The sequence below is a fragment of the Gekko japonicus genome, unplaced genomic scaffold, assembly GCF_001447785.1.
Source record: "Gekko japonicus isolate JY-2015 unplaced genomic scaffold, Gekko_japonicus_V1.1 scaffold1046, whole genome shotgun sequence".
NCBI lineage: Eukaryota > Metazoa > Chordata > Lepidosauria > Squamata > Gekkonidae > Gekko > Gekko japonicus.
The window spans coordinates 329318-352533 of NW_015168678.1; the positions used below are offsets into that span (position 1 = coordinate 329318).

The 23216-nt window shown below is 45.2% G+C and overlaps 1 protein-coding gene across 1 annotated transcript in view; it reads right to left on the bottom strand.

Annotated features, from left to right (window-relative positions):
* RAB6B (RAB6B, member RAS oncogene family) overlaps positions 1–20264 on the bottom strand; it is a 26674-nt gene extending 6410 nt beyond the window's left edge. The window contains exons 1-5 of the mRNA XM_015415382.1: positions 20208–20264; positions 13281–13334; positions 8899–9004; positions 2774–2885; positions 2309–2418 (exon numbers count right to left, since the gene is read on the bottom strand). Of these exons, the coding sequence (XP_015270868.1) occupies positions 2309–2418; positions 2774–2885; positions 8899–9004; positions 13281–13334; positions 20208–20237 (412 nt within the window). The 5' untranslated portion in view covers positions 20238–20264. The remainder of the gene's footprint in view (positions 1–2308; positions 2419–2773; positions 2886–8898; positions 9005–13280; positions 13335–20207) is intronic.
* Positions 20265–23216: the final 2952 nt, after the last annotated feature.

Sequence of the window (23216 nt, forward strand, 5' to 3'; positions counted from 1 at the left end):
AGGCAGACCAGAGGGAAGGGGTCAAGAAACAAAACTATTATGAATAGGACTTCTGAGTTGCATTTCACATACAAAATGTAAGCTGCAAAATCAAAGTGTTTGGGAAACTGGTTAAACAAGCAGTAGGGAACCCAGCCTATTTGCCCCCAGAAAACAAGAGCTGGGGCTATTTATACATGTCTCAAGAGGAAATGGTTCACTGGTCTCATGAGAATAACAATAACAGTTGCTGGTGCTCGAAATGTGGCTTGTTCCAGAGAAGTGACAGTGGCACAGAATTATAGGTGGCAAAGGACCCAAAGACCACATGGAGCTTCCACATACACACATGGAGTGCAGAACCATCTCCCCTTCCCTTCCAGACTGTAGGATGCCACAAGCTGAGAGCAAGTGCACTACAAAAATATTTACAGACCAAATAACTTGACCATCAGCAAGCCTGTCAGGGAGAGAAACCCAGGCTTGAAAGTGGGGCATGGCCAGTTAATGTTCATGAACAGCTCTTCTTTCAAAACAAATGGGTTTATCTTCCTGTAAGGGCTCCTGGGGATTTGAAGAAGTGAGCTCTGACTCATGAAATCTTATGCTGAAATAAGTTTTGTTAGTCTTTAAAGTCCAAGCAAACTCGTTTTGTTTTGGGTTATTCAGCTAGGATACCCTATACATGGCTGCTACCAGAACTGTAAAAGTCCCATTAGCAGCCAACACAAGAGTGTATTTAAAATCGAAAGATCCATTTTGGCTACCAGATTCTCAAAAGAATGGAAGCTATCCTGGATTCTGGCCCTCTTAAGATAGCTACTGCCATTTTAAAAACACAAAAGCCAGTGTTGGGAATCAAAAAGTTTGTCATATAGTAGGGATCCATATGCACACGAGAAACTACCAGTTAGAGCAGGGAGGACAGAACATGTAAGCAGGGGTCATTTCCTGTGGGAGTGCACAGGAGAGGCGCTTCGGCAGTAAGGAGCCTAGGGGGCGGGCACATGCAACAAGCCCCGCCCCCTACTCCCAGCAGCCCTCAGTCGGGCCACGAGGAGCAAGAAGCAGCCAGGTAAGTTGCAGAGCCCCACCCCCCGCCTTCAGGTACAAACTCTCCCTTCCTCTGTGAGAGCAGATCTGCGCGTTCCCCCCCCCCAATAGCTAGCAATCCAAAACAGTCCAGTGGCACCTTTAAGACCAAGTTTTATTTAGGTATAAGCTCTCCCTCCTCTGCAAGGACAGATCTGCACGTCCCCCCCACCAAATAGCTAGCGATCCAAAACAGTCCAGTGGAGCCTGAGCGGTGGGTGTTGCCTTCTGACACACTTCCGGTGATGTCAGGGGGTGTGACATATGCAAATAAGTTATGCTAATACATTATGCTAATGAGCTCCTGCACCTCTTTTTCTACGAAATGACCCCTGCGTGTAAGTAAAGGTTCAACATGCAAGAGTGCATAATTCCAATCAACCTTCATTAGACTGGAAAATGGGAATCTGATCTTAGAATAAGTTTTCCTCCTTGACTTGTCAAAAGCTCTACCCTAGCCTTTAGGAGCTTGTATGCTATTGATTGATGCATCAGAGAAGGGATAAATGGTCATTTTGCTGTCAAGTTCTAATAAATTTTCTCCGTTTAAGGCCAAGGGTCTATTTTTGTGACAGATTCAGTTTAAACTTCCTTCTGGAGAGCCTGTGGCTATGTAGCAAGTTCCTGTCCCAGCTTCTTTTGTTCTCCAACAACATGTGCTTGAGGGACAATGGGGACTACGTAGTCTCTGTATCCCAATCCCTTAGATGTAGTCCTAGAAATACATATCCTAACTACTGCTCTCTCATAAAAAGGGCTTTCGATATCCTTTTCACTGCTCTGCATCCCAAGTGATCTGATTTCTTATACTAAACCTATTTTACTCTTTTGCATAATTTTTTTCAGATTTCTACTTCCTGTCTATGCAATTATGCATCCCACAACTAGTGGCTAGATATTTTGGCTCAAAAAAATATGTTCATTACCATTTTGGTGAATTTTCACAAGGAAGAATTGGAATATCCAAGGCTGGAAGCTTGGACCCCTGGTCTCACATATTCCCCACTGCTTCCTGCCTGACACTACCCAAGCATCATGTCATGATGACTTTCCTGCATGGAGATAATTTAGTTTGCTATGTACTCGTGACCAATCAGACATTATATTTTTTCAAATGACAGGGTACACATAATTTTCTTAATCTTACTCTACATGCAAGGAAAAACAAATCATGTGGCATCCAAAGTGGACCAAGCTGTCAGTGAAGTTTCTGCCTAGTCATCTGCACCCAAAAAGAAAGTTTCCTTTCTTACCTGTTTTACATTGTATCCTGTTTTTGCACTTGTCTCAATAAACATGACATTCAGCTCTTTAGCTCTCTGTTCCCCTTCTTCAATTGTTATCTGCCTGGGATGGACACACAGAGCAAGGAAAATGGTAACTATCTCATGGCAACTAGGAAAGGGGGTTTATCTGGGAACAGGAGGGAAGTCAGGAGTGAGCGTGTGGTGAGAAGCTGTAATAATTCCACCAAGCAAAGTCCTCTAATTTAACAATGCAACAGGGGATTCAACAATGGTCAATAAGACAGGAGTTGTCACTCTAGGGAGCTGTTGCTATGACAACAAGAGGCAACAGAACTCCTTTATAATGTGGCATATTGCCATTCTGTGAGTTTCTTGTGATTCAAAGATTATTTTTTTAACCTCCATTTTTTTCCAAAAGAAGCTGCCTCCATTCCATTTAATAATTTTCTATTTACCTCTTATCTGCAAGGTCTGTTTTGTTGCCTACTAGCATAATAATGACATCACTTCCTCTTTCTGTTCTAACATCATCAATCCATTTGGATGTCTGCTGGAAGGAGTTGAGATCTGTGAGAGAGAAGAGAAATAAGGAAGGTGGATATCAGACAAAGGCCGGTTTTCCAATAGTGACAGGTTTGATTTTTAAAGGACTAATACTTCTATGGGGTACTTAGAAGCAGGCCCATAGCCAGGAATTTCTAAGTTGGGGGGGGCATTTAAATTTTTCAGCGGGCACTTAGCCAATGTAATTTAATTATTTATCCTGTGCACCCCCCTCCCTCAAGCCCCCTCCCTGGATCTCCGGTGCAGCCAGCATCCCATGGCCTCCGTCTCTCTCTCTGGCGTCCCCCCTGCCTGTTTCCAGCCGTCCAGCTCTCCCTTCCCTCCATAGGGTGGGATTGGGAGGTCACATGAGCCTGTTCAGCTCCCTCGCTGCTCTTGGCCAGCAGCTTCTGTCCGTCGCTCTCCCTTCCTGCAATGAGCCCCCCGGCACAGATCAAACCACTCGATGGCAAGCGGGACGTGAGTCTCTCCTGCACTTCTCTGCCCAACTTTCTCTCCTGGGCACCAGAAGAGGTCCTGGAGTGGCGCAGACTTTTGGCTCCAGCCCAGCTCTGTCTTTCCCCATGCCGCTCGGGTCTTGCTGCTTGCTACACAAGCTGCCCTGAGTTAGATGTGAAGAAAGGCAAAGTGGCAGGCCCAGCCACCACTACCTTTGACCCCCGCACTTGGGCTTCCCTCTAAAAGCTGTCACCTCACCCACACCGAGCTCCCACCGCTCTGCCCTCCCTCTTTCCAGCAAAGGGGGCAGGGAGCCGGGCAGGGTCACTGTAGCCATTGGCTGTTGCTCCCCAGCCATTAGGGAACAGCTGCTCGGAGCCTGGGGAGGGAGCATGTGGGGGAGAGCGCTGGAGAGGCCGGCGGGGCCCTGGGGAGCCCTGAGCGCTGCTCAGCTGGAAGAAAGCTGAGGGGGTCTCCCTTCATGCCACCCACCCTCTGGTCAAGAGGAAGTGCCCAGCTTGTCCTCAGGCAGCAAAAACAGAGGCTACCAGAGGTGGGTGTGCAGGGCTGCTGGCAGGTGGGGAAAGGGAAGGGGTGGTGGTGGCAGGGAGTCGTCTGGACAGCCCAGAGAGTCGGGGGCCCGGGCTGCCTAGGAAGTCATGAGGCTTTGGCAGGAAGTCAGGGGGCCAGGCCCCAGGAGGCCACACCGCACCTACAGGCCTGCTTGGAAGTGACAGCAAGAAACACTTATGAAGCTTTCAAATGTGCTTGAAAAGGGACTTAGTGTGGCTCACAGCTTTTTGACTCTGCTCCCTTTACCACTTAGACAAGGCAGAACTGACATAATGTACACGAAAAACTTTTGAGTAGTTCAAAAAAGATGAGAAGCAAACAATATTTGTATAAGATTGGAGTGAAAAGGGAATCAGAAGGTAATGAAGGAATAAAAGCTCAAAGGTATGTTTGATGTCTACTGATTTGTGGGGCCAGGAAAAGGAGGCCAAGACGAGAATGCTAACAGAAGTACATTGCAGAAGGTGATGAGGATGGGAATAGCCAGGGAAAACATAGAAGAGAGAAGGTCAGCTGCAGGTTTAAAAGCACTTCTCATCGAAATGGAAATATTCATCTCAACTATGCTTTCTGCACATAATCAAGTTATGTCTACAGCCCAGATCACCATCTTTCCACCATACCCCACACAAAGGACAGTAGTTACCATTGGTCTTCTCCACAGATGCTTTTCGGCACATGTCTTAATAGCAACTGTTTCCATTTGGAATTTAATGAAGTCTGAGTCTAGTGACACCTTTAAGACCAACAACGTTTAATTCTGATGTACAAGCACACTTCAGATACATTGAAACAGACTTCCTCAAGCTGGTTTAGTTCCCAGGAAGGGCTAGTTAGAGTCAAGCGGTATAAATAACTGAGCAATTATTATAGCTAAGATTGGATTAAAGCAGTTGGTAAGACCTGTGAATAGCAGGAAATTAGCATATAAATACAAGCGTTAACAAACATGCAAGAACTGAGTTTGAACCCAGTGGCACCTTTAAGACCAACAAAGTTTAATTCTGGGTATAAGCGAGAACTGAGTAACTTAGCGTGTGTTGAGAAACCTGTAGGAGAACATTTCAGCCTCCCAGGGCACTCAATGGGGGACCTCAAAGTAGCCATTTCATTGCAAAGGAATTTCAGAAACAGACTGGAATGGGAGATGGCTGAATTACAAGTTATTAAAATAGTCAGGATACCTGAACTCCCAGGGTTCTTATCTCACTACACATGCTAAGTCACTCAGTTCTCACACCCAGAATTAAATGTTGTTGGTCTTAAAGATGCCACTGGATTCAAACTTAGTTCTCACATCTGTTGTTAACTCTTTTATTGTCTGTATGCTAATTTGCTGCTATCCACAGGCCTTACCCAACTGCATTAATGAAATCTTAGCTATACCGATGGATCAGTTACTTATACATCTTGACTCTACTTGCCCTTCCTGGCAACTAACTCCCCCACCTGTATATAAGGTTTGAGGAAACCTGTTTCAATGTATCTGAAGAAGAGTGCATGCACATGAAAGCCTATACCCAGAATTAAACCTTGTTGGTCTTAAAGGTGCCGCTGGACTCAAACTTCGTTCTGTTGCTTCAGACCAACATGGCTACCCTCCTGAATCTAACCTGGAAGGTAGCTCAAGTGAAAGGACTGGAGGCATCCACTCAGCCCTTCTTCTGTGGAATGCTCCTTCCACATGCACCTCCTTGTGTTTTCCTAGGAAAATCTTCTATCAATCACTGGAGAGAGGATTTAGTGCAACTATAGCAAACAAAGCATGGGCCCTCAGAGCTGCCACTGGCAATCCACTCAAAGGAACATTTTTAATGAGCCACTTCATCACCAGTCACCTGCCCAGCCCTGACCCCTTTTGTGACGGCTTCAGCTGCCTCAACGAACCAGGGTCAGCAGAGGGAAGCAGATCTGCTTTTCTGTCACTTTTTCTTTCCTCTTAAATTAATTGCAACAAGGAACACAGTTAAGTCAAAGCGAACAGGAAGAAATGGGTACAAGAAAAGGTCAAAGTCCAGCTTCAAGGCTGGCAGCTGCAGAAAACTTATGATTTGATATATTTTACTGGGTAGTTCATTCAGTGTGATGACAACTTGACTGGAAGGGTGGGGTATAAATAAAATAAATAAATAAATGGGAATGTAGTGTAGGAATTAGGAGGTCTGAGTTCAAATCCGTTCAGCCAATAACCTCACTAGATAATTTTGGGCAAGTTACTCTCAGCCCAATCTACCTCATGGGGCTGTTGTATAAATACAAAGTAAGAGTGGAGAGTCATATATACTGCTCTGAGCTCAATGGAGGAAGAACGGGATAAAAATGAAAGGCAGAGAATATTGGCTGGTTTAAAAAAGTCAATGTGGTACAGAGGCTAGAAAGTTGTATTTGTGTCTGGTAGATCTGGGTTTGAATCCTGCCTCTGCCAGAGACTTATTGTGTGGTCTTCACAAGTCACTGGTTGTGTTTTTGCCTCAGTTTCTCAGCAGTTACTTGCCTTATAGGCTATTAAGGTGGCACTTTTCAAGCACTTTACAAGAACCAAATGTGTTATATAACTAATATACACATAAAATGTGAACCTAGGGAACAGAGAATTTTGGAAGAGAGGTCAAGATTTAATTTAGTTTATTTGATTTTGATTTATCCCTCAAATATGTGCTGGGTTTAAATAATGGTTTCAGATACTGTTGAGAACTCTCTAGTATATCTGCAAAGGATATTTTCCCCAGTGCCACTTTGGTGCCAACTCAGAGAAAGTCCTCCTCGGAGTCCACATGGCTTGAGCTTATTTTACACCAGCATCACACCTCTGAACGCACAAACCTATGCCACATGTTCCCTCTTAAGTACAACTTGTATCTGTCCAGCAAGTCACCACTTGTTAGCCAGGCCTTACAAATTATTGTTGGCAGAATGTCCCAATGCAAATCTAAATGAGCCCCTGTATTACAGGTAGAATGCATGGTAAGATGTGGTCAGGTCCACTTTCAAGTAACCAAATTGGGAGATGCAGTGGCATTTCTCATCCTGTGCCTAATTAAAGCAAAGCCAGTTTGTGTAACTTATTGCCCATCACTACGCACAGATACTGGTGTGAACATTATATTACTGACATATGATAGCAGAAATATTCTTTTCAGTGGTAAATACTTTAAGAATCAAGACTGGAGATTTATAGAAAAAATAAATATCACTGTATACAATTGTGACTTGAATGGTCAGACAATGGAGGCCAAAGCCTATTCTGGACAAAAGAAATGAGGAAGACAGAGATACAAGTATTAGAAAGAAATACAAGAATTCAAGCAAAGCCACAATAAGGTACAAAAATGTTTGACTTTGGGAAGTGATGTAAACTAATGTGTCATTTTAGAAAGACAGATAAAACCATCCTTTCTTTATAAGCAGGCTGCTTCCACATAGGGGTTTTGCTCCAGGGACTGTGTTTTCCCTTTCTTAGCTGTGATCTTTCCCAAACCTGGTTTGGCACCCTCCTTTTGGGAATACTGCAGTCCATGTGTGTTTGTGCAATATCAGGACAGGAAGGTACACATTTTTAGGCAGGTCCTGTCCAAATCAGCACCATTTTCCTTGCTTCAGCCACCCCCACCTCCCTGGCTGCTGGCACCCCCCCCAATGGCTTTCTCAAGCTTCCCCCCCAAAAAAACAATAACACAGCAACTGAACATTGCTATAGAATTATAACATTGTAACAGTGTAACTACTACTTGTCTGAATTCCCAGTTTTCATTTCTTAAAAAGAGTAAGTTTCTAGCTCTTTTTGTTGTAGATATATGCCCTTTCCCCTTATGTCTTTGTATTTAAAGGAGCTACTTATTTTTTTTAAAACAACGAAAGCTAGGGAGTCAATTAGATCGATTGATATAACGTTATAACAATGCTATAGTGATGTCAATGGCTGATTAAAAGAAAAAGCTCAAAACCCCTCCAGTAGCATGAGAGGGTATGAATGGTGGCTGCAAAGGACCAAAGCTGTGTGGATGCTCTTGTGCCACAGCGAATACCTCTTCTTTTGCAGTGATGATGCTGTACAGAGAATTTTCACTATGTGGCAAACAGCCTTACAATTTAAAAAGGCAGAAGCGTAAAGGGCAGGGGGGCATCTGTCCCACTGCAGAGGCATTGGCTCTCGCCAGAAAAGCTACACAGAGAATCATCACCATGTGGAAGCAGCCACAGCCTCTTTGTATTAAGCACAATGGGCTCTTTAGGCATTCCACTGTATTCCGTATCTATTGTTTTCAGACTAATCCTGGAATGAATAGACATACAACAGTGTATGACAGGAGGAAGTGTTTCCTGTTTTCAACAAGATGAAGGAAATATCCCAAATTCTCAGGTGTGAACAGTATGGAAAGCTAAGGGATGTACCATATTATGCTCCCATTATAATTTCCCAGAGTCATCCAGTTGGCTACTACTGGAACGATTTCCAGGCATAACCCATAAGAATTATTTGGCTGGAGCAGAACAAAGTCCATATAGGCTAGTATTCTTTGGACCTTGTTCTGCTCCAACAAAGTCGTTCTTAAGAGATACTCCTGGAGGTCTTTGGGCTAGGAAGGAGACTTAGCTCTTTCATATTCCATTGCAGTGCAAATTAATATTTCAGTCAATAACTTCTAAGAGAAACCACTAGCATCTAAAGCAGTCATTAATTCAAACTGTGAATACAAAGTTCATCAGACTGTTAGGAACAACTGATATCTGGCATAAGAAGCTCTAGAGACCAAAGCAGGGTCTTCAGGATAAAAGATGTTGCCATGACGTGGAATGGAAAGAGGATGAAGTGCTGCTCTCTCTGATTCTAGCCTTCACATATTGTTCCAAAAGACAGTAGCATCTACTGTCTCACTTCTTACAGTGCACCCTGCAATGCACTATACTTTGAATGGTCCATTATGACTGATCTAGATCAGCAAAGGGCAGTTACAAGGTATTCCCACATTTGTTGTGCAGACAACCACAGGGAAATTTAACTCACTTGTGATGTCATAGACCACCACAGCTACTGTGGAGTCTCGAATGTAACTGGGAATCAAGCTTCGGAATCTCTCCTGGCCTGCTGTGTCCCAGAGCTGCAACCGCACCTGTTGGGGGGGGGGAGGACCAGACAAGATACGCAAGAGAGAAGACACACACAATTAGGAAGAGAAACAGCCCTGGAAGATGGAAAGAAAGGAGAACAAAAGAGACAAAGAACACATGGGGGAAGCAACCATCATTTATCTGAGATACCCTCCTGAGAGGGTTCCCCCCCCCCCCCCGGCTTTGCTTCTTGCCTCTGGTTAGTCAAGGCAACCATTTTCCTCTGCTGCAGAGACTGGTGTTTATATTGTTGTTGTTGTTATTGTTATTATTATTTAGATTTCTGAATCACCCCATCCCTGAGTACAGAGGGTTCTGGGCGATTTACCACAGATTAAAAACATACAAAGTACAAATTAGAATCGACAATCAGTTAAACACAATTGCTCAGTCTCCAGATGGCATTTGCCATTTACCTTAAGATCCTGCCCTAAGTTGTTCTTCTGTCTCATGGGCAGGTTAAGGGGAGGCTGAAGCGGGCAAAGTAGGAGTAAAGAGAAGGGTGCCAGCTATGATGGAAAGCCGTTGCTGTCCTCAACCAAAAGCCTGGCGGAACGTCTCTTCCTTACAGGCCCTGCAGAACTGCATTAAATCCTGCAGGGCCCTGATGGAATTTGGCAGAGAGTTCCACCAAGTCGAAGCCAGGGCCGAGAAAGCCCTGGCTCTGGTCGAGAACAGCCAGACACCTTTGGGGCCAGGCATCACCACCAGATTACTATCAGCAGAGCGTAATGCTCTCCCGGGGACATACCAGAGGAGATGGTCCCGAAGATACGCTGGTCCCAGACCGTTCAAGGCCTTAAAGGTCAGTATCAACACCTTGAATCTGACTCGGTGCTCCACTGGAAGCCAGTGTAGCTGGCACAGGACAGGTTGCATATGTGCTGTCCTTGGTGTTCCCGTCAGGACCTGCGCCGCTGCATTCTGGATCAGCTGGAGTTTCCAGGTCCAGGTGCAAGGGAAGGCCAGCGTAGAGTTACAGTACTCTAGTCTGGAGGTGACCATCGCATAGATTACCATGGCTAGGTCAAGGCGCAACAAGAAAGGGGCCAATTGCTGCACTTGGCGTAGATGGGAAAAACGCTAGTCTGGCAACATTTGTGACCTGGGCCTCCATAATTAAAGAGGTGTCCAGGATGATAACCAAACTCCTGATGGATTGTGCTGGTGTTAGTGGCGCCCCATCAAGCGTGGGAAGTCTGAGTCCCAGCCCATCCAATAGCAGATATAGCTGGGTGTCATTAGCATACTGGCACCCCAGCCCAAAACTCCACACCAGCTGGGCAAGGGGGTGCATACAGATGTTGAATAGCATTGGGGAGAAGACCACCTCCTGAGGAACCCCACACACTAAGGGGTACCAGGCTGACATCCTCTCTCCCTGTGCTACCGTCTGTCCCCGACCATGGAGAAAGGAGGAAAGCCACTTTAAGACTACCCCCCCCCAAACTCCTACGTTGGCGAGGCGGTGAGTCAGAAGATTGAAATCAACTGTGTCAAACGCCGCTGTGAGATCAAGCAACAACATCAGCGCTGACCTGCCTCGATCCAACTGTCTGCGGAGATCATCTGTCAGGGCAACCAACACCATCTCCGTCCCGTGGCCCAGGCAGAAGCCAGACTGGTGATACACACAGTTTAAAAAGCTGTTTGACAGCCTTGTGAATAAAAGGTGTGATACAAGAACAGGAGGCTAAGAGTCGTTGCGATACAATTGAAGAGCAGCTGAAAGGTGTAATGGAATGGTTTTTTACCAGATCAGGGCAATAGCCCATACCAGTTTCATTCATTGCTGCAAACACTTTTTCACTAACGGGGGAAATGGACACGGGCAGTGTAAGGATGCTATCTGCCACGTGTTTCCAAGCATGGCAGTATTCCAGCACTACAGCCTAGATCTCCTCCTGACTTGACCTCGATAGCCCAGGCTAGCCTGACCTCATCAGATCTTGGAACCTAAGCAGGGTCAGCCCTGGTTAGTATTTGGATGGGAAACCTTCAAGGAATTCCAGGGTAGTAACATGAAGGCAGGCAATGGCAAACCACCTCTGAATGTCTCTTGCCATGAAAACCCCACCAAGGGTCACCATAAGTCAGCTGCGACTTGATGGCACTTTCCACCTCCACTAGATCTCCTCCTGCAGTCCCAGGTCTGGAGGACCTCCCATGGGAGGGAGGACCGAACTGAACACACTGCTGATGTAGCATGGATTGTGTGTGAGTGTTTCCGGCCCATATTTGACTCTATGGCACATCTGCTGATCTAAGTCACATTTAACCTTGTGGGGTCTGCAATATGTTTACTCTCAACTGCACAGCCAGCAGGATGATTTCTTGTGGATGCCAAAGGAGCGCTCAAGAGCATCATCAGACAGGGCACAGTTTGGCATAAATGTTGTAGGCAAAAAAGACGTGTAAAAACTAAGGAGCTTTGCCTGAGGAATGCTTGCTCACAGCTCATCTGAATGCTGGGACTTGACATCACAATACACTTGGCTTCATCATTTCCCTAAGCCTCCAGTCGACGCGCAATAGATTTGGGGTATCATTTGGAGGGAAGGATGATGGAAATGAGAAGACCCTCTCAAGTTTCTGCCATGGGATCAGAAACAACCCCTTGGGAGGGGCAAGGAAATCTACCAATGCTTTTTTTCTTTCCTGTGCTCCACATCACTCAGCCTGTGGCTTTCATTAGTGCAACTGGAAAGCCCTGGAAACAACCCATTAGGTCTGAGATGGATGTCTGAGAATGCATTAACACTGCACGAGATAGTTAGCTGCTACTTATTAATGCAACAGCTGCTGTTTTCCTCTCATTAGAGCCAACTCCATTCCTCGTTGACATTGGATTATCCTTGTGCAAAGTTTCCCCAAAATCTATAAATCAAGACATTTTAATTGTGGGCTTCTTTCCCCCCCCCCGCCATCTATTGCTATTTACAAGGAGATATGCTGAAATGCAGGCACTTAGGAAGGGCTTCCTAGCAGAGGGAATTGCTGCCCATCTTTGAAGAGTCTGCTGGTCTGCAGACTTCCGGTTCATAAGACAGACAAAATTGTTCCACTGGGACTGCACATTCCTGGCTTCTAAGGTGCTGAATTACTTCCTAACATTCTCAGCATCCCTTCCGGTGTAACCCTTTCCTCTCCATACCCATTATGAACACACGAGTTCAGCCTGCCTACAAAGAAGTATGTCAGAAGTAGAACACTTCCAAATTGTTCCTGAAGGACTATGTTTGTGATACAAATATATATATAGAATCATTACATATGGTGCCTTTTGAGCCTGAAGGGTCAATCCCAAACAGTACTCACGGAAATGTGCATTCTATGCCATTTAGTGGGCAGAACTGGCCTGCATGGCCCATCTATCACCTGGCTTCTCTGTTTTCAGACCTCACTGCATGCATTCTAGAGGAAAACCCTTTCCATCAGCATGTCTAGCCCAGCTGCTTTCCACCAGCAGCCAGCCACTGCAAGGCCCTTTCCATGGGCTAGCTTACACCAATTTGTCTATATTATTTCTTTGCTAGAGTTTTCCTTGTGATAATTTGGAGTCTAAATGTTGAACTATCCCAGTGCTTTACATGCATGTCCCAAATCAAGACAGGCACAGAGGATGTCCTCAAAGCCCCTGGAACAGGAGACAGCTGGGGCTATAGGGTGGAGGTCACTCCAGTCAGCACTAATAGAGATTGCTGGACTCCATGGGCAAGAATTGAATCAAGTTAGTATTTTATAGGAACCCATTCCTCAATGTGAAGCATTTTGTGCCTTTAAAAGTAAACAGGTATTGATCTGAGAACTGTTCCATTAAATTTCATGTCTCTCAGTTCAGAGTTAGTTGAAATCCCAAGAAAAATTAATTCATAGTTCCAGTCCATGGGGCTTGTGGTCAAATTGTCTGAAATACATATATATGTTTCACAGAAATGATGGCTCTTTGTCATTTCAGTTCCATCTCACAAAGACTGAGAGCAAGTCATCTGTGAAAGAGCACAAAGGACAAGAAGGGTCCACGTGGAAACCTCTGGGTGGAAAGAGCAGCTTAATGCATCCTTGCCCAGAAAGATAAGAGACTTCTAAGAGCAAAAGCCTCTGTCAAAGGCGAACCAACGAGATGATATGAAAGCACATAAGAAGATTATGTGCTTGCCAGTTTGGGCTGTTCAGAACATGGGGTTAGCCTGGGAAATATCTCTTGCTTTTGCCTGTTACTTCTGTCTCAATACGTAGCTTGAGAATGTCAGCTTTTCAGCAATGCCTGCCACTTACTGTCCGGTCTTCTAAGTACATGGTTTTAGATAAGAAGTCGATTCCAATTGTAGCCTGCAAGAGAGGAAATGGAATAATGGTCAGCACTCATTCTGGGGCAAATCATTTTAAATTACACATCACTGCTGTGATTGAAAGAGCTACTTTACGTATACCCAAGGGCTTTTTAGTCATACCTAGTGGGGGGTGTGTGGTTATTTCTTCTTGCAATGGCAAACACCACCCATATCAAATAATAAACTGTTGCAGAAAGTCCCTGCAGTTTCAAAAGCAGTTGCTGTTGGACTTGAGGAGGTTGCTGGTCAACAATCACAGGTTCAACCTCCGCCCCGCCCCCCCCGCATAACTAAAGGCATGTCACTTAAGATCATGTCACTTTAGATTGTGTCCCTGATCTCAATTTTAGTGATTAGGGCTTATTTGCAGCATTGATAAGCATCACAAGTATAACACCTGCACAGCTTTGCCACAATTTCCTTATCCTCATTATGAGCATCCAGAGTGGTTCTTTGCTAATTCCTATGTAGCAAAAGTCAATGATAGCTGAACTTTCTTCTTTTGCACACTAAGACAAAGCCACTCATAGTCCTCCAAGAGCTTCAAGGAGACTCACCCACACACCCAGATTGTAGATGAAAACATGAACACATGAAGTTGCCATATACTGAATCAGACTTTTAGTCAATCAAGCTCAGTATTGTCTACTCTGACTGGCAGTAGCTCCCCAGGCAGTGATATTTCACGACACATCACCTATCATCTAATTTTTTAAACTGGAGAGTCCAGGGGTTAATCCTGGGACCTACCACTAAGCCACAGCCCCTCTCTTTAGATGCTTTTCATTTTTTTCTCCATTGTTCTACAGAACTGTAAAGAACTTACTAGGAAGTCACCCAGGAATTCATCAACATCAGTTACACAAGCTCTGTCAATTAAACAAGAGCTAGAAGTAAAAGCTACTATGGCTAAATGCAGGGGTCGTTTCATAGAAAAAGAGCTGCAGGAGCTCATTAGCATACCCTGGCCTGCCAAGGTGGGCGGGCAGGGAGTGAAGAGAGACGGGGTTTAAAGTTTAAACCCCTTCGCTCTCCATTCTATTCTAGGGAGCCTACCCTTCCCGTCCCCAGCTGCGAAGGGGTTTAAAGTTTAAAGTTGCCTGGGGAAGGGGAGGTTTTTGCTTCTCCAGCCAAGGGGGGGAGCGAAGAGAAAACTCTTTGGAGTTGGGTCGCAGTGGCGGTGCAATCTTTCAATTGTATTCTATGGGGCCACAGAATACAATGGAGAGATTGTGCTGCTGCCGCTGCACGACTCTAAACTGAAGGATCTGGGGGCGGGGAGCTGGGGGCGGGGCTTGCTGCCACCGGGGCTGCTGGAGCGGTGCTCAGGTGCACTCTGGCCCCAAACGACCCCTGGCTAAATGGATGGTGTCACCAGTATACCATGAACTACTTTGTCATAAAATGTATTCTGGTGTGGCAATTTGGGTGAAAATCTTACTGGGAGTGCACATGGTGGAGGAGTGCTTGGTTTCCAACCACGGGTGCAGATTCCAGCAGGGTTCATGGCATAGTGTGTCTCATGGTTGCAGAACTGACCAAGGTAATTAAAAGAAGCAACCTCCAGAGCTCAGGCACTGAAGCACTCCAGGTTGGGGAGTTTGGATTTCAAGTCACATCTGCTGCTGGGTTTTAGTTGATTAATCAAAGAATATATGCTGCAGTCTGCTTGGGGGATGGCCAGAGTTTAAAAAGCAAGAGAGCACCGGCTCTTTTAGCCTGCGCTGTACAATGAATTCATCCAAGTGTTTGGGAACAGGAAGCTAAGAGAATCTATCCATCTTTTGCGGTCAGAACCGTAAGGCTACTGTATGCTGCTGTAACCTTGGATATCTGGGAACATCTCCTCACCTGCAAGTGTGAACAGGATAAAGGAAGAGATGGAACCTAAATCTTCGAAGGAAAAAACCCTTACATTCAAAATACCCAGAACAATCTAGGTTATCCCTCACAGACACTTAGATCTGTTACTGCCCATCCCATGTTGTTATGAGAAATAGCACTTTGAAACAGAAGGTTACGGAAGAGAAACAAGGCAGGAGAGCAACAGCTAAAAGTGAAGGTCAGACAGGTTAGATTCATGCTTATTTAGCTTGATCCTCTCCTCACTGTTACAAATGGAGCCAGCAAAAGAGTTCTCGAGGTCTGGCTAAACCTGCAGTACTGCAAGGGGCTCTGTGTTTGTCTGATTCTGCTTTTCCAGGCTTCCATGGCAACAGTTAGTTAGGTCAGCATGCATACCAGACAGCTGCACATTCTCCCACCTAAATACTAACACTCCTCTTATTTACAAGTCCCTCTGGCTCTCCAGAATAACTGAAGACAAATAATGAAGTTTGGTGCCTGATAGTTTGGGCTTCAAGCTATAGCAAAGACCAGAGACAAGCAGAGTACAGTACAAGCAGGGGTCATTTCCTGCAGGAGCGCACAGGAGCAGAGCTCCGGCAGTAAAGAGCCCAGGGGGCGGGCACATGCAACAAGCCCCGCCCCCTGCTCCCAGCAGCCCTGGTCCACTAGGAGCAAGAAGCAGCCAGGTAAGTTGCAATGGGTGTAGCCTTCTGACACACTTCCGGTGATGTCAGGGTGTGTGGCATATGCAAATAAGCTATGCTAATGAGTTATGCTAATGAGCTCCTGCACCTCTTTTTCTACGAAATGACCCCTGAGTACAAGCAAAGACCAGAGACTAAGCTGAGTTGGTGTGAGCTAGCTCACAGTTTTTTAGCCTCCGGCTCACACATTTTTGTCTTGGCTCAAGAAGAATGGCTCCGGAGCAAACTAATTTATGCAGCAGTCAAATCGCACACTCCCAACTTTAATGCCAATAGCTCACAAAGTAGAATTTTTGCTCACAAGACTCCACAGCTTAGAGGGAGCACTGGAGACAAGTGAGACAAGCAAGATGATGAGTGTATGAATGGCAGTAAGAAAGCCTGTGCGGGTGATAGAAGCATCCTCCTCGAAGGAAATGTGGAACCTTAAGGGGAGAACACGTTTATACCCTTAAGCCTTTATTCTCCAGCCAGCTCCCAGTAACACTTTTACTCCCTGCTTCAGGGGAGCTGAAGTTTAATAGGGGATCTAGTGCTGAACCTGGATTCTTGAGGATCCCACGTGGAGATTTAAAAGGCAAGTTTCTGAATCTCATGATCACAGAAGAGAAACAAGCTTTAAAAGTGCCTACGGCTGGTAAGCTCTGAAACTGCGAAGGACCACAGCCAAGCCTATAGTGATGAATGGATCACTGGGAGAGGCTGCATTTCACACATGCCACCCCCATGCCCACGGCTCTGCTTCTCATCATCCTATTCCTGCCTCTCCCAACATACTTTCCTCCTTCCACTATTAGCAAACTATCCTGAATTCAGAAAACAAACAACCCTAACAGTGCCATCTTAATACCGAAAGAGTGATACCCTTCTAAGTCTACAGAAGTTAAGGGGTTTGGAAAGGTGCAACTCTGTTTACGATTGTACTGTAATTGTTACAGCCAGAAGACATGATCACAGTTGAAGTGAATGGACACAAACCATTCATTTGGTCAAAATGTGACATATACAGAGCTCAGGAAGATCTTCTTTCTCCCACCCCATTTTCTTTCTTTTTTAAATAAAGTTTTATTAGTTTATATATAGAAAGGGGGAAAGGGAAAAGAAAGAATATATATATATTGGGTTGGAAAATACAATTTTTAGGGTGCATATATATATAAACTAATTTGACATTCTGCATGCAAATCTTCTCATAAAAGTTCACAACTATTATAGCTATCTTTCTTATTGTTCTTCATTTAGTCTTAGTTTCTCGGTCCTTATGCTTTAACCAGTCATAGAACACCCTCCATGGTCCCATAAATTCTTCTTCCATGGGAATGTATGCTCCCACATGGGCTCAGTGCTGAGATGATAGCAAAAATGGCCTCCAGTAGCCCACAATTGCAGAGAGCAAGGAAAGGACTTCCAGGTCCTTATATTGATTTACTTTGCAGTTGTCAGAGGTGGGATTGAGCAAGTGGTGCCGGGAAAAGTGGTGAAGCCAGTAAACACACTGTAAACACACTGTTTACAATGGTATTTTATAGTCAGAGACTGAAAAACCCCAGCAAAGATGATAAAGACAGAAGTGCCAGTATAAGCTACAACAGGAGCAGCTGCAGCAGCTATGATTACTAGCCCAAGGTGGCAAAAATGAAAGGTTACCTTAAATGGGAAGATTAGCAGTGCAATCCTAAACAGAATTACACCTTTTAAGCCCCTTGACTTCAATAGATTTAGAAGCATGTAACTTTGCTTACGATTTTTAGGTTGCATCTACTTTGCTGACCTTTAGAAAAAACACAAGCAGACGACCTGCAAGGACTTGTGGAAGGCATCTCATTTCCCTCCACCCCACTATTTCCTCTTTCCTTTCCATGAAAGCCCCTATGACCTCTCCCCTTTTCCTGCTTCCTTCTCTCCCTCCCACCCACCAGCCAACTTACAGTTATCTGCCCACCTCTACATAGGGTTGCCAACCTCCAGGTGGGGCCTGGAGTTCTCCCACTTTTACAACTGATCTCCAGCTGACAAAAGTCGGCTCCCCTGGAGAAAATGGCTGCTTTGAAGGGTGGACTCTAGGGCATTGTACCATGCTGAGGCCCCTCCCCAAACCCCACCGTCTCCTGGATCCACCCCCAAAGTCTCCAGGTATTTTCCAACCCAGACCTCGCAACCCTACCTCTGCAGCTTTCCCTCCTTCTCTCCCCCTGGGCAACTTCTAGCCAGGCTGCATGGTGCCATTTACTAGGTTAGGCCCAACTGTATGGTACTGGCTGGACTGGGTCCAGTTGCACAGTGGGGGGAACCTGCAAGGACTCCTGTCTGTCCATGGCCCTAATATCTGAATTTAAGTATCCAGAGATGGTGCTACACTGAGAATTAGAAATATTGATATTGGGTTGGATCTGCCAGAAGGAGAGGATGGTTTTTACTGATTTCCTCCTGCTACGGTAGACCAACTCCCCTCGCATGCTGTTCTTGCAGGTCCCCTGTCCCCGAGATGCGGTATATTCTGGGCTGAAGCTGGGTAAATCCCGCTCCACCAATTAAAATCTCGTTTATCAGCAGTGGTTTCGCACAGAATCTAGCTCATTCATGTCCTGTATGTCTCACTTTTTGGCCAGCCACCTGCTGCTGTGAATACAGAGCGCTGCTGAATACATCCCTCACAGCCTCAGTCATTCAAAGGGCCCCAAATAATGAGGCCACACACTAGGCTTATAGATAGTTTCTGATCATGAGGAATGAGTTTTTTTAAAAAAATGCAGGCAATTCAGCAAGGAAAACTTTGTGACAGACACAAGCTGGTTGTTTGTTTCTTTTTTAAAAAGCCATTTATAAATGGGTAATAGTACTTGGACAGGGAATCACCAAGGAAGTCCAGGGTCACAATCCAGAGACAGGCCATGGCAAACCACCTACGAACATCCCTTGCCTTGAAAACACTGCAGAGTTGCCATAAATCGGCTGTGACTTGGCGGCAAATAAATAAATGATGCAGGTATATGAGGGCAGATAGGGAGTCAGTGTTTTTATGTGCTGTGGTGCTTTTTTAGGGATTTATTTGCAAGTTGGGGTCACCACCTGACAAGCTCCAAAATAAGGTACAGATTGTGGTACCACAGGAAAATGACATATTATGTGGGTCAGAACCAGTGCTTCTAATAGGCTGACTTTCTCCTTGGCTTTCTGTTTGCAGGATGGCTTCACCCCATCCCCCTTGGTGGGTGGGAGCATTTGGTCTCACAAATCTCTTCCTTCAGTGTAAAATTGGACAGCCCAGATGCAGGCTTACCCTTTCAGCAAGGACTTGGCCTTAATGTGCTGCCTCCCGGCTAACACCTTTACCACCTCAGGAGAATGGAAGAATTGAAAGCCATGATATTGCTTTGATTCTGTAAGACCCAAGGAGGCCATCAGGGGAATGAGGCAATTTAACAAGGGAGTCCATCTAGTTTGCCCACACAGGACCCAGTCCTGTGATGCATTTTAAATTGCTCGTCAAAAGGTGAAAGGGGAGTTTATTTACTCCACTAATCTGAAACATTGATTGAGTCAAGTGTTTCTTTAAGCTTAACATGGCAAGGGAAACAATTGCAGAAAGCTGACTGAAAAACACTGGTCCAAATCATAACCTGTAAGCACACTACCTCTGGAACACCTCACTATCCCTCTGGAAGAGGATGGGGAAGCACCTCTAATTTAATGGTGACAAAGAACGAGACAAACTGAGCCTGGACTTCTTTCCAAGATAACCTCTGAATAAAGCTGAATTTATCCACATCTAGCAAGGCTCACAGTACAAAGAAAAACGAACTGTAACAGATGCAAAATTAATACAGTAATGTTTCTTAATGGACCAGGTATTTGGCAAAACACAAACAAGCAAGCTTTAAGCTTATGCAACAGCCATCCACCAACCAGGAAGCGAAAAAAACATAGGTAGTAGTCAGAGAACTGTCCCTATGTAGTTGATGCCACAATTCACATTGCATCAAAGGGCTATTCAGTGCCAAAATTTTGCAAGCCACATTTAGTGTTTGAGGTCTCTTTAGCATCTCCTTGGAGATAAACTCTTTGGGGGCGGGGGTGTATGGTGAACTAGTAGAAAAAGCACAGGAAAAGTGAGTTTACAGCTGTACTGAACGTGGCAGATCTAAACTTTCATTCTTCATAAGAAATATTCATTCTTCATAAGAAAATCGGCACAGGACTTCCACCCCCCCCTGACAGTCTTGATTGCAACATTGCTATCAAATAAAATTTGAAAATGCAAATATTTTTACACTAGCAAGTGACACGCAGAGGAATGCTTCAGGATGAGTGAAACTCACCTGGTACGTGTTGTCAAAACTGTCATACATGAACCTTGTGATCAGGGATGTCTTCCCAACTGAAAAAGAAAAAGCAAGGATTAAAATGAAAACCATGGACACTGAGGCCATTAACAATTCTGGTCTCTTCATTCAGCCTCAGGGCAGTCATTCTTTGGAGCACTCTCAATTCACAAGAGGCAATGGAGAGGCCCATCAAGTTCTGCTGGCACCATAGAGAATGTGCACTAGAGCAAAGAATGCATGGAAATTTTGCAGCAGATGCACAGGCAGATGGATCAATGTCGAAAGCATTTCCATGGGGAGGGGAGTTTCAGTTCCACTGGCTTAAACATATATATAAACCATCTCTCTAGATGCTTACCCATATGTGCAGTAGGGTAGTTCAGGGATCTCAGCCAGTACATCTTTAAATCTCTCATAAGCAGCACCACTTTAAAGGATGCTTTAAGAACAGCACGGTTCGCCTCAGGACATAGCAGAGGAAACAACCCAGGTTCCCTTCCAACTGCCAGAATTGAATTCCAAGAACCATTTCATGCAATGTGGAAATAGCGGGCAGGTGCAAGTACCTGCAGTGTTCTCACATTGGATATGCATGCCACAGAGATCTGCAATTGCACTGGACCTCACAGTGGTACAAAAAATTAGGGATGCCCAAATATCCAATGACTCAACTCATGCCCTATTTGCCTGTTACAAAGATGGAGCAGATTTTTTGACAGACAGTTCGGAGTTTGTCTAAGGCATCTTTAGCAATGTGAATGCCTGCTGATCTATTTGGATTTGCAGTGATTTCATGGGTGCACAATTTTGGAAAAACTTGAAGCAAATCTGTTTGGTGGGTGTTGGAGTCATTCTGTGCTGAACCAAACAGACCTGGTGATCAGCTCATGTCTGAACACCACATTCAAACACAATAAGTTTGACTGCTGGATGTGTTTGCTGCACAATTTGCAGCATCCCTGCAAAACCATCCCTGCAAAACCATCCCTGCAAAACAGTATGATGCTCGCACTGTGGGTCATCCCCATAATATGTGAAGCAACTCTAGGAGTCTCCTGGTTCCTAAACCACCACAGGCTTCCCTTGCAAAAGAGTACTTGATGGTTCCCTTGCATAATTAATTCCCAATTCTGCTATTGTATGGTGGAAGCCCAGAGCAAGGAGACAAACAAGATTAGGGTGCAGTACGATAAGAATCATCAGACCTTTAGGAAGCCAAAATCCATAAGTTATAGTAACATGAGAGCGAATGGTTGATGAAAAGATAATTTTTGATTATGGTGCCACAAAACCAGATTGACTCAATACCTTTTTTTCTTTACTTTTGTTTTACATCCCCTGCCCCTCCCAACCAGGAACTCATTCTAAGCAGTGTCCTATCCAAGTATCAGCTAAAGTCCAGATCTGTTCAGAGAAAGATTATTTATTTATTCCATTTATTACCCATGTTTCTCCTTGACACTCAAGGTGAATCAGAGAGTAATAAAAACACGGCAATAAAGATGACTATAGTACATACAATGAGCAACACGATAAAACTGAATGACACAATTAAAGAGCAATGGAATACAGGCAGTATAATATATCCAATGAACAATTCCACATAAAGGAGGTGGGGGAAAAACAGCCTATGATTTTCACAGGCAACTAAAATCAGAACCTTTTATCTTTTCAGAAAGTGTTCTTCTTGCAGAATTTTGTTTTTCTAAATCACCATTCCCTTTATAAAAATGTCCGCCAGAACAATTCCATTTTACACAGGAAGTGGTGGGTGCTACAAGCATGGACGGCTTCAAAAGGGAATTAGATAAGCATATGGAGCAGAGGTCCATCAGTGGCTATTAGCCACAAGGTATAGCTAGGGGCTCTGGGGCAAGTGATGCTCTGTCTTCTTGGTGCTTGGGGGGGGGTCAACAGTGGGAGGGCTTCTAATGTCCTGGCCCCACTGCTGGACCTCCTGATGGCACTGGTATTTCTGGCCACTGTGTGACACAGAGTGTTGGACTGGATGGGCCTTTGGCCTGATCCAACATTGGCGTCTCTTATGTTCTTATGTTCTTATGTTCATTCTGCAAAATGATAGAAATGTGGGGGAGGGCTCTTCCTGATCAACATCAGATGCCTTTACAACATCCTCTGGGAACTCAAATGCTTTAGACATGCTCCTGTTTTATTTCCTACTAGCAGTAAAGCCCGTTGTGAAAGCAATACAACGAGATCTAGAAAGAGGCTCTGGCGCAGCGCTCTGGTTTGGGCAAACAGTGTCAATTTGCTGTGGTGACCGCAGCAGGGTATAATGACAGAGTCCACTGTTTTCTCCAGAGGAACCGATCTCTGCTACCTGAAGAGCAGTTGTAATTGTGAGTGATCTGTAGCCCTCACCTGGAGGTTGGCAGCAATTGTTACCCAGGACAAAATGGCTGGTTTGGAGGGTGTAGTCAATGGCATTCTACCTGTCTGAGGTCCCACCCCTCCGCAAACCCCACCCTCTCCAGGCTCCACCCCTCAAATCCCCAGGAACTTGTCAGCATGTAGTTGGCAACCCCATCTCCTTCCCAGCTAACCATCAACCTACCATTATCTGCCCCTTTGACTTCAGCTGACTTCTGCCCTCCCTTCTGCAGAGCAGTTGTAATTCTGAGTGCTCTCCAGCCCTCACCTGGAGATTGGCAACAATGGTTCCCTATGTGGGACTGACTGGTTTGGAGGGTGGAGTCTATGGCATTGTACCTGTCTGAGGTCCCACCCCTCCTCAAACCTCACCCTCTTCAGGCTCCATCCCTCAAATCTCCAGGAATTTCCCATCTGGAGTTGGCAACCCTATCAGGACTGGCCCCAATGTGTTTTCTCCCAAAGGCCAAAGTAGGTGACAAGACCAAGCTTAGTCGCCTACCAACAGGCACTGAGGGGAATGTAGGGTTGCCAGCTCTAAGGAGGGAAATACCTGGAGGTTTGGGGGGTGGATTCTGTAGAGGGCAGCATTGGGCGGGGGGGCGGAAGGAC